Here is a 19,511-nt window from a genome sequence, read left to right as displayed (position 1 = left end):
TCGGGGTGCCTGGCACATGGTAAGCATTTAGCAAAATTAATTTTTATTAGATAAGTTTGAGTCTGCCTGACGGCTGTTGATGTCTTATGATTTGCTCATGCCGGAGTGCCTGGGTGGCTCAGTTGGTTAAGTGTTTGCCTTCGGCTAGCATCATGATCTCCAGGTCCTGGGATCAAGCCCCGCATCGGGCTCCCAGCTCATTGGGGAGCCTGCTTCTCCCTCTGCCTCTGCCTCTCCCCCTGCTTGTGCTCTGTCTCTCTCTTGTATGAATAAATAAAATCTTAAAAAAAAAAAAAATTTAAGATTTGCTCATGCCTCTTGCAAAGTGGGACACTTGGTATTAGGGCCTTGATAAACATTCTCAAACAGTGAAGCCACCCACAGAATCTTTTGGGCTCTTAGTTTTCTGAATTTTCTTGAGTGCCTTTCCTGACTTTTTGGATCCATAAATTTCCTCTTGGTTTGCTTTGCTGCCCTCTTCTGGTAGAATAGGGAAAAGTTCGGTGATAGTCCGAGGCCTATAGCCACAATAAAAGCTCTATTTGAAATCCTTTGCCAAAGAATCCAGCTTTCAAAAATCTTTGATCCTAACTTCCTAAGTGAATTCAGATGAAAGTAACGTCTAAACATAAAACTTCTACATATACATTTCAGTTTATTTCTGTTACAGGCAAATCGATAGTGACAGATGGAACAGTAAGATTAAAATGGACAGCTCACTTTAGGTTGAAAAGATGGTAAGAATACTTTGTTATGCTGATCAGCAATAGGAAATTCCCTAGAAACTGCATTTCACTTTTCTGAAACAATTAAATGTGTATATAGAAAATTTTTTTCTAACGTTAATTTCAGCTAAATCTCTACATCTTTCAAATTACGACGTATGTAGTATCCCTAGATTGGTGTTTTAAATTTTTTGCATAGAAGCTGCATGAAAATGTTATTGTGTGCTTACTTCAAATACAATGACAGATGCTAAATACTTAGATTTTATATTTAATACAGTATATTATTTAAATGCTTTTTCACATTTAGTATTAGAAGACATTGGAAATATTCTAATAGGTTATATATAAGTAGATAAAGCTAAAATTTAGAAGGCACAATACTTTAAAATATTACAGAGGTATAGATGATCTGAACGTTTGTGTACTTATCAAACAATCCTACTGAAGAATTTTTCCACCAGAAAAAATATAATATTGAGGGTTGAGGTGGGCAAAATGGTGGGTGAAGGGGGCCAATAGTACAAACTTCCAGTTATAAAATAAATAAGTCATGGATATGTAATGTGCAATGACTGTAGTTAATAATACTGCATTGCATATTTGAGAGTTGCTAAGAGTGTTGATCTATCTTGAAAGTTCTCATCTCAAAAAAAAGGTAACTATGGAAAAAAATAAAAGAATTACTGATTTTATAAAAACATAGTATTTTGGGGCGCCTGGGTGGCTCAGTCGTTAGGCGTCTGCCTTCTGCTCAGGTCATGATCCCAGGTCCTGGGATAAAGCCCCACATCGGGCTCCTTGCTCAGCGGGGAGCCTGCTTCTCCCTCTCCCACTCCCCCTGCTTGTGTTCCCTCTCTCGCTGTGTCTCTCTGTCAAATAAATAAATAAAAAATCTTAAAAAAAAAAAAAAAAACCCATAGTATTTTAAGAAATTTAGAACTGTTTTCCTGTTTCCTGCTTGGCTATTCGGGCATAACTCTGTAGTAGCTAAGGGTATGTTCTTGTTGACATTTTGGCAAGCATAGTTTCAAGTCACAAATGCTACTTCATTAAGTCATGATACAGTACATGTGCCGTGCTATCTCTAAAAAGTGTAAAATGCCTGGAATCTTTGGAATTCCCTTCCCCCACTAATTCAACAAAGCCCAGATTTGTTCTAGTACAGAACAGAGACACACCTCCTGGAGCTACTTTTCACTGGTTAAATGATCTAAACACCAGTCATTTGCACATCTTAGGAGATTTGTGCACCTTAAAGACAAATAACTGAGGAAACAGACTGTAGCAAATCTGTTAAGAAAATACAGTTTATATTCAAAACTGCATCTGCTTTGCACTTTTAGCAAATATGCAGTGGCTTCTTATTGAGTGGATATGTGCCAAAATCTTAGTTTAAAGCTTTTGCAATTCTCCATCTGCCAGAATGAAAATTTGAGCTTCTGGCCTATAAGAGCTGTGTAACAAAGATCCAGTATTAGAGAATAAAGTATTTAAAATCTGAAATTAATTCACATTTCATTATTTAGAAAGCTATTAATAGAGTCTGGGGGTCTTGGGGTTGTGAGTTCAAGTGCCATGTTGGATGTAGAGCTTACTTAAAAAAAATAAAAATGAAAAAAGGAAGGCTATTAATAGAGTCTGAATTTTTGACATCCGATGTAACATCACTAAAAGCAGATATTGAGGAGATACCCGTGTAAGAAAACAAAAGCAGCAAGAACTTTTCCAAACTAGCACAATAGTGATTTAATTCAATTTAATCCTGTTTAATCTGGCTTAATCCTTAAACTAGAATGATTTCATGGATTGCAATCAAGAGTACCAAATACATATTTCAACAAAAATATTACAATCAGAGTACATTTTTGGGTTCAATATAATTAAGATGGCATTCTTTACTTGAGTTTCTCTGAAAAGCTTCAGATTACAAATTGCATTTATTCTTTTTATTGCTCCCCTTCACATTTAGCACAAAACTGTCTTTTTTTAGTTTAATTGTGAAAAAGTCCTTAATATATATGTATAGATGTCTTCAGAACAAAGCCAGCTATTCAGTTTGGAAACTATGGATATATTCTTGGGAAAGTACTCACAGTCAGTGGGTAATGTTTTTGACCACTCTTACTTTTGAGCTGGGTCCAGGAGCAGGGACAAGTCTATAAAAAACCTTTAGTAAGCTTCACTCCCTGAGTGTATTTATGTGGGTGTTTTAAATCACGTGTCAAGAGGTATGAAGTTTGAAAATACAAAGACTTAATAGAAGGGTGGTTGGGAATGTAAATCAAAATCAGGTGTGGACTAACTATCTTAACATGTGCTATGGACTTGGAGTCAACTCACCTATTCAATTGACATTTATTTTCTGCTCTCTGTCAGGACAATGTTTAAGAAAATACATATATTCAAAATTAGTTCTACTTTGTACATTGAGCTGTTTTCAAAGTATGTATATATATGCCAACATTTTCCCTAAATATCATGATCATTTCTCTCAAGGGGCTAGGTTAGTAGAGCAAAAGGTCTAAGTACATTGATCCATAAATGGGGTACAGTATAGACACAGAGAAAATGGTTGATTGACTTGGTGTGGGAAACAGGATGAGATGAATGGTTTAATAAAAGACAACACTTGAATTAGTCTTCATAGATGAGTAGGGCTCAGCAGAACAAGGACAACGTAGGGTGTTTCAAGACACAGGTTATAGTATAAGTAAGGTGTAGGGGGCTCAGGAAACTTTTTTTTTCTTTTAAAGATTTTATTTATATATTAGAGAAAGAGAGCACAAGTTGGGGGAGGCAGAGGGAGAAGCAGACTCCCCACTGAGCAGGGAGCCTGATGCGGGACTCGATCCCGGGACCCTGAGATCATGACCTGAGCTGAAGGCAGATGCCCAACCGACTGAACCATTCAGGTGCCCCATTTTTTCAAAAGATTTATTTATTTATTTATTTACTTGAGAAAGAGAGAGGGAGTACGAGCAGGGGGAGGGGCAGAGGAAGAAGCTGACTCCCCACCGAGCAGGGAGCCCAACACAGGGCTCAATCCCAGGACCTGAGCCAAAGGCAGACACCCAACAAACTGAGCCACCCAGGCACCCCGAGGTACAGTATTCTTACAATAAAGTAAGCTAGAGGAAAGAAGATATTATTAAGAAAATCATAAACACTGGAATATTACTCAGCGATAAAAAAGAATGAGATCTTACCATTTGCAACAACATGGATGGATGTAGAGGGTATTATGCTAAGTGAAATAAATCAGAGAAAGACGAGGAGCATATGCTTTCACTTTTATGTGTAATCTAAAAAACAAAACAAATTAATAAAGCAGAAACAGACCCATAAATAGAGAACAAACTGATGGTTGCCAGAGGGGAGACGGGTGGGGGGGATGGGTAAAATGGGTGAAGGGGAGTGGGACGTACAGGCTTCCAGTTATAGAATGAATAAGTCATGGGGATGAAAGGTACAGCATAGGGAATATTGTCCATGGTAATGTAATAGCATTCACTGAATGCTGAAGATGGTAGCTACAACTTGTCGTGAGCATAGCATAACCACAGAGTTGTTGAATCAGTATGTCTTACACCTGAAACTAATGTAACTTCGTCAACTAAACTTCAATAAAAATTTTTAATGAAAATCAATAAGGAAAATATACTTACAGTACTGTACTGCATGTATTGAAAAAAATCGTATTGGGGCACCTGGGTGGCGCAGTCGGTTAAGCATCCGACTCTTGGTTTTGGCTCAGGTCGTGATCTCAGAATCAGGAGATCGAGTCCCATATTGGGCCCCACGCTCAGTGCCCGAATCTGCTCAAGTTTCTCTCCCTCTTCCTCTGCCCCTCCCTCTGCAGGCTCCTGTGCAAGCACATGCCCACTTGCTCTCAAATAAATCAATCTTTTTTTTTTTTTTAAAGATTTGATTGATTTATTTGACAGAGAGACACAGCGAGAGAGGGAACACAAGCAGGGGGAGTGGGAGAGGGAGAAGGAGATGCAGGCCTCCCGCCAAACAGGGAGCCCGACGCGGGGCTCGATCCCAGGACCCTGGGATCATGACCTGAGCCGAAGGCAGACGCTTAACGACTGAGCCACCCAGGCGCCCCAAATCAATATTTTTTTTAAAAAAAGAAAACAATCATGTATAACTGGACCTGTGGCGTTCAAACCCTTGTTGTTCAAGGGTCAGCCATAGTTCATTATGACCAGAGCACAGGTATAAGCAGTTAAAGCCCGCAAAGGCCGGCAGCAGACAGATCTTAGATGGGATCTGGCATCATCTGCTGTTAGCCTTGATCCCGTGGGCCTTGCTCTCCAATTGCATTATGCATCAGAATCACCTATGGTACTCGTCTAAAACACACTTTTTTTTTTTAAGTTTTATTTATTTAAGTAATCTCTATACCCCATGTGGGGTTTGAACTCACGACCCCAAGATCAAAAAAGTCACATGCTCTTCCGATTGACTCAACCAGGTGCCCCTAAAACACACATTTCTTATTCCCCTTCTAATTTGGCTCCAGGGGAGGACCCTGGAACCCGAATTTTAAGGACACTTCCCAAAAATTCTAATGCAGTACAACTTGGGACACAGTTTGAAGAAATATTACCATAGACAGTGAAGAGCCATTAAAGATTTTTTAGGGAAAAAGTAACTATTAGAAGAGGTCATGAGCAAATCAGATTGGCCTTTTGTAGTGAGGAAGCTGGATTGAAGAGATGAGCTTAGAGTGCAGAGTAAACCAGATAGATGACTAGTATGGGTAATGGGAGAAAGAGGACACCATTCACCAAGGTAGGGGATAGTGCCCATGTTTAACCTAAATCAAGTTTCAACAAATAGAAATGTGAAGATTTGCAATATTACTACAAAAGTTCACTTAAATATCAAATTCTCCCTGGGGCTTTTGTGCCCTTGTAGTTCCATTCCTGGCTGTATTAATTACCTATTATTGATCTCTAGTCTGGACACTTCTTATGAACTTCAAATCTACCTATGGACAGGACATCACCTCCTGGGTACTGGGGGTTATCCCAAACTCAATGTATTCAAAATTGAGATTTTCATTTCCCAACCAGAATTCTGGGAACCAAGAGACCCTCCCTTTCCCTCATATCCATCTAGTTACCTAAACAAGAGTAAGAACTTAACGCTACCTATTTGTAAATTCAATCTCAGAAGATAAAAAGACAAACTGATACGCAGTAAACTCTTCACATTCAAGAATTTAACAGTTTCAATGACTTTAAGTGACCCCAGGGATTTAGAACACAAAGTTATGTGATTTCCCTCAGGCAAAAATCTTAACCACAGGTCCTACCTGAGGCTGTTATACTTAAGTTAGGGATCAATGGAACAGAATAGAGAGCCCAGAAACGGACCCTCAACTCTATGGTCAACTAATCTTTGACAAAGCAGGAAAGAATGTCCAATGGAAAAAAGACAGTCTCTTCAACAAATGGTGTTGGGAAAATTGGACAGCCACATGCAGAAGAATGAAACTGGACCATTTCCTTACACCACACACAAAAATAGACTCCAAATCGTTGAAAGACCTCAATGTGAGACAGGAGTCCATCAAAATCCTAAAGGAGAACACAGGCAGCAACCTCTTTGACCTCAGCCGCAGCAACTTCTTCCTAGAAACATCGCCAAAGGCAGGGGAAGCAAAGGCAAAAATGAACTATTGGGACTTCATCAGATAAAAAGCTTTTGCAAAGCAAAGGAAACAGTCAACAAAACCAAAAGACAACCGACAGAATGGGAGAAGATATTTGCAAATGACATATCAGATAAAGGGCTAGTATCCAAAATCTATAAAGAACTTATCAAACTCAACACCCAAAGAACAAAGAATCCAATCAAGAAATGGGCAGAAGACATGAACAGACATTTTTCCAAAGAAGACATCCAAATGGCCAACAGACACATGAAAAAGTGCTCAACATCGCTTGCCATCAGGGAAATCCAAATCAAAACCTCCATGAGATACCACCTCACACCAGTCAGAATGGCTAAAATTAACAAGTCAGGAAAGGACAGATGTTGGCGGGGATGTGGAGAAAGGGGAACCGTCCTACACTGTTGGTGGGAATGCATGCTGGTGCAGCCACTCTGGAAAACAGTATGGAGGTTCCTCAAAAAGTTGAAAATAGAGCTACCCTACGATCCAGCAATTACACTACTGGGTATTTACCCCAAAGATACAAATGTAGGGATCCAAAGGGGTACATACAGCCCAATGTTTATAGCAGCAATGTCCACAATAGCCAAACTATGGAAAGAGCCAAGATGTCCATCGACAGATGAATGGATAAAGAAGATGTGGTATATCTATATACAATGGAATATTATGCAGCCATCAAAAGGAATGAGATCTTGCCATTTGCAACGACGTGGATGGAACTGGAGGGTATTATGTTGAGTGAATTAAGTCAAACAGAGAAAGACACGTATCATATGATCTCACTGATATGAGGAATTCTTAATCGCAGGAAACAAACTGAGTGTTGTTGGAGTGGGGGGTGAGGTGGGAGGGATGGGGTGACTGGGTGATAGACACTGGGGAGGGTATGTGCTCTGGTAAGCGCTGTGAATTGTGCAAGACTGTTGAATCTCAGATCTGTACCTCTGAAACAAATAATGCAATATATGTTAAGAAAAAAAAAAAGGAGAAGAAGAAGGTAGCAGGAGAGGAAGAATGAAGGGGGGGAAATCGGAGGGGTAGACGAGCCATGAGAGACGATGGACTCTGAAAAACAAACTGAGGGTTCTAGAGGGGAGGGGGGTGGGAGGATGGGTTAGCCTGGTGGTGGGTATTGAGGAGGGCACGTTCTGCATGGAGCACTGGGTGTTATGCACAAACAATGAATCATGGAACACTACATCAAAAACTAATGATGTAATGTATGGTGATTAACATAACAATAAAAAATAAAAAATATACATATATATACTATATACTTAAGTTACTTAGTCAATGACTGAGGCTGGCTCAGCACTGACCTATAACTGTGGCTTTATTGCTCTTCATTTATCTATAGAGAAAATGTCCATAAAGTAAAAAGTACTAGAATGAAAAGTACTATTTATGAAAAACTGCTTCCAAAGGAAAGCTGATTGTGTTATGATGGAAAGATCTTAAAGGCCTTTGTAGCCTTAGCTAGACAAGGTAGAAGTTTTGGATAAAGAGGCAGGATGGATTTGGCAATGATTTATCTCAGATGCAAATGAGCTTACCATATGCTTTACATGGAAGAAGAAAAATGAGTAACTGTTCTACCAAGTGTCCCAGGCAATATAAAAATTAACCCGTAAGAGAAAGCTAATAAAGCTAGAAAAAGGCAGAATTTAAAGTATCATCCTAGGGGCGCCTGGGTGGCTCAGCCGTTAAGCGTCTGCCTTCGGCTCAGGTCATGATCCCAGGGTCCTGGGATCGAGCCCCGCATCGGGCTCCCTGCTCAGCAGGAAGCCTGCATCTCCCTCTCCCGCTCCCCCTGTGTCTCTCTCTGTCAAATAAATAAAATCTTTAAATAAATAAAGTATCATCCTAGGGGCGCCTGGGTTCTCAGTCAGTTAAGTGTCTGCCTTCAGCTCAAGCCATGATCCAGGGAAACTGGGATCAAGCCCTGTGTCAGGCTCCCTGCTCGGCAAGGAGTCTCCTTCTCCCTCTGCCCCTCCCCCTGCTCGTGGTCACACGCGCTCTCTCAAAAAAATTAAAAAAAAATTTTTTTTAAGATTTTATTTATTTGACAGAGAGAGACACAGTGAGAGAGGGAACACAAGCAGGGGGAGAAGCAGAGGGAGAGGGAGAAGCAGGCTTCCCACTGAGGAAGGAGCCCAATGCAGGGCTCAATCCCAGGACCCTGAGATCATGACCTGAGCCGAAGGCAGACGCTTAACGGCTGAGCCACCCAGGTGCCCCCCAAAAATAAATAAAATCTTAAAAATATATATATCATCCTAAAGATAGGCAATAGAATGCAAAGAAAAAAAAAATCTAGAAACATAACAGATCAGTGGATACCTAACTGGTATCAATGGCTACCTGACAAAACCATGTAACAGTGGAGCAAGGGCATTAAATGGTGATTGATCAATGGGGGAAAAAAATTACCTCATTCCCTGAACCAAAAAATGTAGTCTTAGATATAAAATACAAATTCCTTGAAACTAAAATAGGTAGTTCATAAAAAAAGTATCCACGTGGGTCAGTCACAAGCACATAAAATGTGCTCAACATCATTTGTCATTAAGGACCACTTTGTACCAATTAGGAAGGCTAAAATGAAAATTAAGGGCAATACCAAGAAATACATAACAATTAGAACAACCATTTAGGACAATTGTCTGGCAGTATCTACTAAAGGAGAATATGTATGCGTACACTGTAATCCCAAAATTCTACTTCTTGATATATATCCAACAGATTTATATATATATATGGACCCCAAATAACACATTAAAAAATGTTTGTAGTACGCTCGGCACAGAGTCCACTCGGGATTCTTTCCCTCTCTCTCAAATAAATGAATCTTAAAAAAAATTGTTCACAGTAGCATAATTTGTAATATTCCCAAACCAGAAATAAAATGTCTGTTAATAGCAGAATGGACACACTGGGGTACATGCATACAATGCAAAATTCTATAGCAATGAAAAATAAGTGACTGCTACTCATATAATAAACAAATCTCAGAAATCCAAGGGGAAATCTCAGTGGCAGATCCCATTCTATTGCTCAACCTGGATGGTGTCACACTCACACGGGTGTGTAAACTTTGTGATGATTATTAGGATTTTTGCACTCTTCTGAAAACATGTTATTTTTCTTTTTTTTTTTTAAGATTTTATTTATTTATTTGAGAGAGAGAGAATGAGAGACAGAGAGCATGAGAGGGAGGAGGGTCAGAGGGAGAAGCAGACTCCCTGCTGAGCAGGGAGCCCAATGCGGGACTCGATCATGGGGACTCCGGGATCATGACCTGAGCCAAAGGCAGTCGCTTAACCAACTGAGCCACCCAGGCTCCCCTGAATACATGTTATTTTTCAATGAAGATGTTCCAAGCAACTCCTTCCTAACAAAAAAATGTTTGTAAATGATTTTAGTACCATATTATACAAATCATCAAGTGTGTAGAGGAGCTAAATATTTTATTCAGTTCTATTTTATTTCAGTTTAAATTTTTTTAGGAAAATGATATGCTACAGAGACGTCTGTATCTTGTGAATGTCAAGGGTCCCCTGTATTCACATTTCCTATGACCAAAATATATGGGGAAAATGTGAGATTCTAAGGAATGAACACGAAGACCATTGAGCTTAAAGAAAAACTGACAAGAAATTATAGTATTATTTTCTCCTCTACAGTAATCCTATTAGTCTCATAATTTCTTCTTCCTTTTGTATAGAGGGAAAATACAGACATCCATTAACTTCAATCCCTGGTGTCAGAATTCAAACTTGAGACTTACGGATGGGGAGCTATGCTCCAGTTGTGGAGTGGGAAGAAACCCCTTTCCTAGCCTCTGTTTGCTTGGTGTTTTATTGGATCTTAGTAGACAGTAATGAGAAGGCTGCCTAGGGCTGACTCAAGGGTATTAGAATTAGTAGCAGTATTGGGAGTTGCGAAGCCATGTTTTTGCAGATGGTGCTCCCTATTCTTTAATTAAGAGTTTAAACCCCATTCACACTCATGACTTAAAGGCTGAGCCAGCAGGAAGGTAGATACTAACTCTAATTTCCTAGGAATGAGGAATGAAAAACCAAGACAAGGAGGCACTGTAAAATTGTTTTTGTTTTTTTAATGCAGGTCAGATATCCTGAAACATACATGTATTTTGATAGTCTTCTAATCCCACTTGAGTTCAAATATTAAAGTAACACACACGAGCTAAGAGAATTCAATATTGTTCCAAGGCACTTACTGAATCTCCACGACTAGATGAAAACAAGGGCAATTAGGGTGGACAATTAGACAGTATATAATATAAAAATAACTTTTTGCTTACAATTTACAAAATGTATTATTATTACAATCTTTGATCTCTGATAACCTGCAATGCTGGCTGCATGAATCCAGCAATTTTAAAATTCAGAAACTATTTTCTAAAACTTCAGGGCAAATAATTTACAAATAAGGTACACAAAGATTTAGACCATGCAGAAATTTCTTACATCTTCTGTTAATAATATTTTATGACTGCAACTTTATGAAATTATATACCTACTTGCCCTGTACATATACAAAATAATGCATACATGATAAAACATTAGCAAAAGAGTAGTCCTTAAACTCAGTTTATCATAAAAGTATTACTATATTAACATGTCTACAAGCAGCGTGTAACAGGGTTAAGAGACATTAAGGCAATAATACTTGAAGTTACAAAATAAACCGTATGTAATACTTTTTCCTAAGTGTAGTATAAGGCAGGTAGACGGTCCCAGCAAAAAAATACTAAGGTAACAATCTACACTGCTGTTAGTCCCACATTTTTAAGATGGAATACTATAAATCTGGCTTTCAGTGGCACTTGAATTTTCCAGTATAATTTAAAGTGTCTTTTAGCTCCCTGAATCATGTCCATTCTGAAGGTGGATCTCTTGGTCCTCTGGGTCTTCCACAGCGGTTACGAAAACCTGTAGTCAAAACACCACAGTAATTGGTCAGTGTCCAGAAATATATTTTAATTTACTAAAAACTCTTAATTTGCTTTGGGTAGTTCATTTAAGAACCTGAATAAATCATAGCAAAAAGTCTGATAAGCTTTGCCTTCAGGAAAGCCTGAAATGACAGCAAATAACCTTTTCTCATTCTTGCCAGCATTAACTACATAACTAGTTTTAAAATTATTTAGAAAACAAATTACCAATATCTGTGGCCTCTGTTGGACTTTCTGATATTTGATCTTTCTTGTTACTGAAAATAGGTGGACATTCTGTACAAGTCTCTGTGTGAATACCTCCGGCTGGATGATCTAAAATGCAAAATAAAGCCATTTGTTAATCAGCATCATTTGTAGCATCATATGTAGAATCCTCTAATTATTTTAATGTCTGTATTGAGTTAAAAGAGCAAGTTTCTTCTCTCTTGGGTATTATAATTTCAGAGGCCCAGATGCATATAAATACAATGGTAGTGAACACAGGAAAATGTGTTAGGTGTTCTTGAGGGCACGTAGAAATCTTCAGTGAGTTGTTCTGCAATGTATGGATTCTCCTTATGCTCTTAATTTAATAAACCTCAATCTTGCCATTTTATATTTCCTTAAGGTAGTTGTACTATGTGCCAATGTCCTAAGGCAATAATTTCAAGTGAGATGCATTATATGGAAATCAACAACAATCAAGTTCATAGTTAATTAATGGACTACTGGCCTTTTTTTTTTTTTTAAAGATTTTATTTATTTATTCAACAGAGGCACAGCGAGAGAGGGAACACAAGCAGGGGGAGTGGGAGAGGGAGAAGCAGGCTCCCCGCTGAGCAGGGAGCCCGATGTGGGGCTCGATCCCAGGACCCTGGGATCATGACCTGAGCCGAAGGCAGACCCTTAACGACTGAGCCACCCAGGCGCCCCTGGACTACCGGCTTCTAACGTAATTCTTTTCTTTGAAAGTTGTACATCAGGGCGCCTGGGTGGCTCAGTTGTTAAGCATCTGCCTTCGGCTGATCCCAGGGTTCTGGGATCGAGCCCCGCATCTGGCTCCCTGCTCGGCGGGAAGCCTGCTTCTCCCTCTCCAACTCCTCCTGCTTGTGTTCCCTCTCTCGCTGTCTCTCTGTCAAATAAATAAATAAAATCTTAAAAAAAAAAGTTTTACATCACTTAAATTTTAGTTTACTTCTTTAATTACTGATGCCTAAGATTAGTAATATAAGAAATTTTGTTAAACTTTTATGGAAACTTGGAATATGAGTCAAAGAATACAAGATCCTTGTCCTTAAGTGCTTATAGTTTAGACAGGGGTCAGCAAACTTTTTCTATAAAGGGCTAGAGAATAACTATTTTAGGCTTTGCAAGCCACGTACAGTCTCTGCCACATATTCTTCATTGATTTTTGTTTCTTTGTTTTTAAACAACTTTTTTTTTTAAAGTAAGCTCTGCACCCAAAGTGGGGCTTAAACTCATGACCCTGAGATCAAGAATCCCATGCTCTACCAACTGAGCCAGCCAGAGACCCCTAAACAACTCTTGAAAAACCTAAAAATTATTCATTCAGCTCAAGGTCAGAACAAAAAGAACCCGAGGCCTAGTCTAGTAGGAGAGACTGACAAGCACATTATTATTATACTGGTGTGGTAAGTTTTATAGTAAAATGATGTAGAGAGCAATGGGGACAGAGAGGAGAGGCATCGCGATGAAACTAGTGGTTTCAGGACTGGCCTCTAGAAAGAAATGATGATCCAGTCAAAAGGCCTCAATTTTCTCAGTGAAGTAAAAGGTCATCTACTGAGTAAGAGTAGGACTGATGATTTCAGAAGAAATTAAAAGGTTTATTTTTATTTATTTACTTACTCTTTTTTTGGTGGGCAGCAAAGCGAAGTTTACTGAGGGATAGTACAAAGCTCCCAAAGAGGGAGGGGACCCGAGAGTGTTGCCCAGAAGAAATTAAAAATTTAGAAAATTTGGGATGCCTGGGTGGCTCAGTTGGTTAAGCTCTGCCTTTGGCTCAGGTCATGGTCCCAGGGTCCTGGGATCGAGCCCCGCATCGGGCTCCCTGCTCAGCGGGAAGCCTGCTTCTCCCTCTGCCTGCCGCTCCCCCTGCTTGTGCTCTCTCTCTCTCGCTCTAATAAATAAATAAAATCTTAAAAAAAAAAAAAAAGATTTAGAAAATTCAAGGAAAATAGAAAGGATACCAACTAGAGCATATAAGATAACCAAGCAAAGCTAAGGGCCCAACTATGGATGAAGATCTAGAATTGTAGGCTCAATCTGTAAAGCGGAATGATGTTCCTCCGCAGTATTCAGGAGTTTCGAGGGATAAAATAAAATGGTATGCGAGTTAGGAGCAAGAAAGTGGAGGTTAATTTTGAGTATGACTAGAGTAATGGAGGGCAGTGTCTAGATTGGCTAGACAAGAGAATCCCGAAAGGAGTTAGCATACATTAAGAAATAAAGGGCCCAGGAATCCAGCAATATCGGCAGTACTAATAAAGACAGTAACAATAGCCTGGCTTCCATTTGAGTGCCTATCACGTGCGGAGCACAGTGCTGATATTCCATGAATGTGATCTGATTAACTCCTCACAACAATGCTCCAGGGCAGGTGCTATTATTACCTCCATTTCACAGAGGAAAAACAAAAACAAAAACAAAAACAAAACAGGGCTAAAATGAGGTGACTTAAGTCACATAGTTAAGTAAAATGGTAAAAATGGAATTCCAAACCAGGTGGGCTTGACTCTAAAGCTTCTGTTCTTTTCCTTATGACACATTGCCCCAGCAAAGGAGACAAAGAGTAGTAAGAATTTATGAGAGGGAATGGAGCCCCGTTAGGCAAAGATGCAGGGAAGGGGCAGCTAAAGTAGAAGGGAGGGCAAGGGCAGCGATGACAGATGAATTGGGGGAATTGTATAGGCTAGAATGTCTGATGAGCTGCTTTCATGGTCACTGACTTATAGGAATTAATAATAACTTGATGTATTTTACCATGATAATAAAAGAAATGTGGCAGAAAAATTTTCTAACTTGGCATTATAACACGGGGCTGAGCTACATAATCTTACTGGTCTTCACAAATGTAGAAGTGCTAAAAGGAAGAATTACAAACAACTGATTTTTAGCGACCTCGTTCAATAACCTAGATGAATTTGGGACATTTATTCAAATCACTGTCAGATCTAGATTCTAAGTGTTTTTATAAACAACAGAGATTAAAACACAGAAAAATATTTTTTAAAATAATGTTTTCTCCATTAGCCTGTAACTACCAAGAATAAATGTTGTTACTTCCCAGATTAATAATATCTGATACAGTAATTAATTTAAAAGAATTATACTGCATAGTTCAGGTTCAGTACACCATGAGACATGCTATTTTATGGAGATTAATCTATGTAATCTATTAACAAAAAGGAACAAAATCTAACTTACCATATTTTTCAGTTCCAGAGGTTATCAAGCCCTAAAAGGAAGACATTTTAATAGCTATTACAGTATATCCCTTTTATAACAAATAATAGAAAATTTGGTCTGAGTATATATCCCAAGAAAGCAAGATCTACTAAAATTCTCAGTGTCAAAGGGAAAGAAAACAATGGTGTTTTCAATTAGGCTTAAAATTTTTAAATGTTATGGTATTTTATACTGAGATGAAAAAGACAGGGTAACTATTTCTTCCTTCTAGATGGAAACTGAAAATGCAGGAGCTACTACACAAAGGACCATACAACTCCATTTTGCCAGTCCTCTACCATATTCATAAGACATAACATCGTTAGTATAGGTTACCACTATTTTATGTGCCAAGTAAAGTATATTATGTTTCTTAATCAATTGTAAGATGTACCCTAATTTGGGGGATATTAAAATATGGAGGAAATATGAAAAATATTAATGTTGATGAACAATGGTATTTCCCATGACTAATATATTTAGCTACCAAACATTTCCTGAATGTGAAAAGAAACCTCTTGTGACCAGACAAACCAAAGGATGGGACTATGTACTTAGTGTTATAGTGGGAGGAACAAAATCTAAGAAAGTATTATGACCCTGAAAATGTAACTCCTGTTCTAGTCACACCTCCAAAATGATTTAAAACATGGCATAATTTACAAATTTCAAAAACAGTCTAGAAAAATGACACTCTGAAGTCATGGTCATATGTATCTCATGTTGCCCTTTTAAAAAATTTCCTATCACATTTTATATAGACTTTTCATCTAAAATCTTAGCAAAAGAAATGGTGATTAATAGTCTTAAGGTAACAGTTTTTGTAACAAACTAAGATAAATTAACAAAACAAAAGAGCAAAAATACTGAGTATATAGCTGTTCCAATCCCAAAAGGACTCACTTCAGATATTTTTTGTTCAGACTGTTCCTGACTTTGAAGTTCACTCCATTCAGATCTCACAGGTGTATCTGAGAAAAATGAAATCTTACAATTAACATGTTTAATTCTTGAATTTCTTGCATTAAAGTAAGATACAAAAACAGACCCTATAAATCTTTTAGAAACTATCACTTCCATAAAATATTCTCTATTAATTCAAGAAAATCCCCTTAAGTTTCCTTTCTTAAAGTTTAATTAATTCAGTCATCAGAGTTTATTGTTACTGTAAGCTCACTGTAATCTACACGTGACAGACCTAGATGTACTCATCTGGTAGTATTGTAGTATATATGGCTTCACTGTTTTTAACATTCTTGAAATCAGTTGAAATTAATATAATACTGATAAAATGTAACTCAGATAAGGCTAGGGAGGACCCCACTGAGCATGAGACACTATAAATATGTTAAAGCTGTTTCTGTACTCTTTTTTAAGAAGAGACAGAGAAGTATATTATGAAGGCTTTGATCACTTTCTCCCAGTTCTCACTGATACTCATGTGGCCTAAAGTCTCCCTCAATTAACACCAACTGAGTTGATGCCCACCTACAACCCAATTTAAATATTTACTTACCTAAACTGGCACCCAGTGAAGCAATTAATGCCTTTTCATAAATAAGTACTATATTTAGTGAAATGAAAAGACAACAACTTGCAAATACAATTATAATTGAATTTAACTAAATTTAAGTAACATAAATGCAGCCATTTTAGCAATCTTAGCAAATAAAAAATATTTTCAAGTATTTAAAAAAAATAAAAAGTATTTTTCATACAAGGAAGTAAAAACATTTGTCAGTATCAGTTCAAACCATTTGAATTTAATTATGCAATTCAGTAGCAACTAGACTAAAATCAGCCATGTTTTTTGGAGTTTATTATTACAGTATGAAGTATGTAAAAGCAGAAGAGACACTCACTATGTTCACTTGCTAATACAAAAGATTCAGGAGTTCTTTCAGGTAGGGGAGGAGGTGAATCTTCACTAACGTCAACATCTATATTAAATACATAAAATTCAGACAAATTATGAACTTGTTAAAGAATATTAACTCATTAAAGAATGAATTTGTTATCTAAACAAGAAAACTTTGACATTCTAAAAATCAGTTCCACAAGTATATAAGAGAACCAGTTTTTAAAAATGCAAAAAACAAACAAGAAATCCTTACTGCTTGACTCGTTATCAAGAAAATTATGAAGCTTAATGAGCAAAGCGGAATGAACTCCATCACCACCACACAGAGAAAATGACTCTCTCCTGACTTTCTGACACCCTGCAGACAGTAATCACTCTAGCTTCTGAGTCTGAACGCAGACTTTAGTAGAAAGCAAGGGACCTCTCTGTTAGGCTTGCAGATGATGCTTTGAGTCCACGAAGGAAAGCTTGGGCCATCTGACTTAAGCCAGTGTTTCCCAAATTGGAATCAATTGTTTAACTCCTTTCATGAATTTTGCCATACTATATACCACCATCTGTCCTATTTGCTTTTTAAACCCCACTCATTTTTAACTATGTCCTTTAGTCACATTTTATTTACTTATTTTTTTGGGTCATATTTCAAACAGTAATGACAAATAACAAATTTGAAGTGTTATTTTTCTAATATATATTAATCTATTAATTTTTTTTGAATGGTCATTTATTTAAATGCCTAAAATCTTCTGAACAGCGGCATATAAACTGCTCTGAGAATACTGACTGAAGCTATATTAAAGCTTTTCACCAGTAAAAACAAAATTCACTCCTGGAAAAGATAATTCACGATGTGAGCCTCATCAGTTAGCTTACGACATAGATTAAGATTTTATTTATCTGACAGAGAGCGAGAAAGAGAGCACGCACGCACATAAGCAGGGGGAGTGGCAGGCAGAGGGAGAGGGAGAAGCAGGCTTCTGGCTGAGCAGGGAGCCTGACGTCCTCGGATTATGACCTGAGCTGAAGGCAGCCACTTAACCGACTGAGCCATCCAGGCACCCCTGTATTAGATCTTTTGAGGTTTCACTGGCGGTAGAGAAAGCAAATATGAGGATATAATTCCGTGTATGGACTCTCAGCTTAGGAAGGATGGGGTGAAGAAAGGAAATGTAAGAATCCTATATTATTTTGTCTGGGCCTGACAACTGTTCTCTTTAAAAAATGAACAATCTTGGGGCACCTGGGTGGCTCAGTTGGTTAAGTGACTGCCTTCGGCTCAGGTCATGATCCTGGAGTCCCTGGATCAAGTCCCGCATCGGGCTCCCTGCTCGGCAGGGAGTTTGCTTCTCCCTCTGACCCTCCCCCTCTCATGCTCTCTGTCTCCCATTCTCTCTCTCAGATAAATAAATAAAACCTTAAAAAAAAAAAAAAAAAGATTTAAAAAATGAACAATCTTGCCATAATACTTTGCTATTTAACTGTATCATCTGACAGGCTATGTATTAAAGAGACTGAAAAATCAGCAAAGCCTTTTTAATTTTCAACTAGCATGAGCCAGGTATGATTGCTCGTGTTCTTCCTATATTTATTTAACTAAAGACCTAAGAAAATACAGCCTCTAGGTCCTGCTGAGAAAAGAATTCCAGTCCATTACTTTATATGTCTATCACTGGTACTGGAACTCTCTCTTGCATGTAAAGTTAAGCCACTAAAGAAAATCTACTTTATCTACTGGTAATAACTAGAGCCATCACCATTCTTCCCCTTGCCCTCATATTACTAACAGCTCACAAGTGAAGAGATGGCTGTTGGAAGGAAGGGATGCATAATCTCACATTGTGGTGCCATTTCATAATTGAACAAATCAGGAAAGGCAGTCTTGCTTAGTTTACATTAAATATCAGGTTACCTTTCCAGAAACTCTATACCTCTTTTTCTCTTGACAGTCTTTATTCTTAAAGACTTTTATTTTCTAACTGCAGCTCTTGCTTCTCAGCCCCATGTTATTCTTGGATTTCTGTATCGCCTTTCCTATGTTATAAACTGCTGTTTTAAAGGTTATCCAACCAGAGACTGCACATTTTACACAGGCTTTTTTGCAAATCATACGCTGAATGGGGACTTAGTGTAGACAAGTTTGAGAAATCTTTCAGGAGGCCTGAGTCAGTATTAAAATCAGAATTCATAGCCAGGAATTTTTGTCAGGTAGTAACTTACGTAAAAGGTTGTTTTAGGTATCAAAACACAATTATTCTGTGTAATTACTTAACAAGTTCTAAAACAAGCAAACAAAAACTAATTCCTATGCCAATGGTTCATCTATAAAGTAAATAACTAAACATTAAAAATAGGATTGCTTGTAGTCAAGTGACAGCACAGAATACTTACACAGGACAGTTTTCAGTTAATACCAAACTCATTTAGCATTGTTAGAATAGGGCAAAAAGAAACCACAAATCACATTTATAGCTATCTTTGCCTTGACATACAAATAAAATGGAGAGAATACAAGTGAGCTGGTGTACAGCAGGAGGACTTTAAAATACAAAATGCTGTGGAAGGATAGTTAAGAACTCCTGTTACCATCGACTGGTCAGGTAGCAATAGCTATTTTTTTTTTTTTTTTTTAAGATTTTATTTATTTATTTGACAGAGAGAGAGAGACAGCGAGAGCAGGAACACAAGCAGGAGGAGTGGGAGAGGGAGAAGCAGGGAGCCCGATGTGGGACTCGATCCCAGGACCCTGGATCATGACCTAAGCCGAAGGCAGACGCTTAACGACTGAGCCACCCAGGCGCCCCA

General features: G+C 38.1%; 1 protein-coding gene across 6 annotated transcripts in view; it reads right to left on the bottom strand.

Annotated features, from left to right (window-relative positions):
* Positions 1–10,512: 10,512 nt before the first annotated feature.
* PTPN12 (protein tyrosine phosphatase non-receptor type 12) overlaps positions 10,513–19,511 on the bottom strand; it is an 88,699-nt gene continuing 79,700 nt past the window's right edge. For all 6 annotated transcript variants that reach the window (XM_035020428.1, XM_035020429.1, XM_035020430.1 and 3 more), the window contains 5 exons: positions 16,711–16,788; positions 15,752–15,819; positions 14,828–14,858; positions 11,606–11,713; positions 10,513–11,375 (listed from right to left, as the gene is read on the bottom strand). In XM_035020428.1, coding sequence (XP_034876319.1) covers positions 11,314–11,375; positions 11,606–11,713; positions 14,828–14,858; positions 15,752–15,819; positions 16,711–16,788 — 347 coding nt within the window. In that variant the 3' untranslated portion in view covers positions 10,513–11,313. The remainder of the gene's footprint in view (positions 11,376–11,605; positions 11,714–14,827; positions 14,859–15,751; positions 15,820–16,710; positions 16,789–19,511) is intronic.

The sequence above is a fragment of the Mirounga leonina genome, unplaced genomic scaffold (assembly GCF_011800145.1).
Source record: "Mirounga leonina isolate KUSES-001 unplaced genomic scaffold, KU_Mleo_1.0 Mir_174, whole genome shotgun sequence".
Taxonomy (NCBI): Eukaryota; Metazoa; Chordata; class Mammalia; order Carnivora; family Phocidae; genus Mirounga; species Mirounga leonina.
The sequence above is the reverse complement of the archived record's forward strand: the minus strand, read 5'-3'. Positions and strand labels throughout refer to the sequence as shown.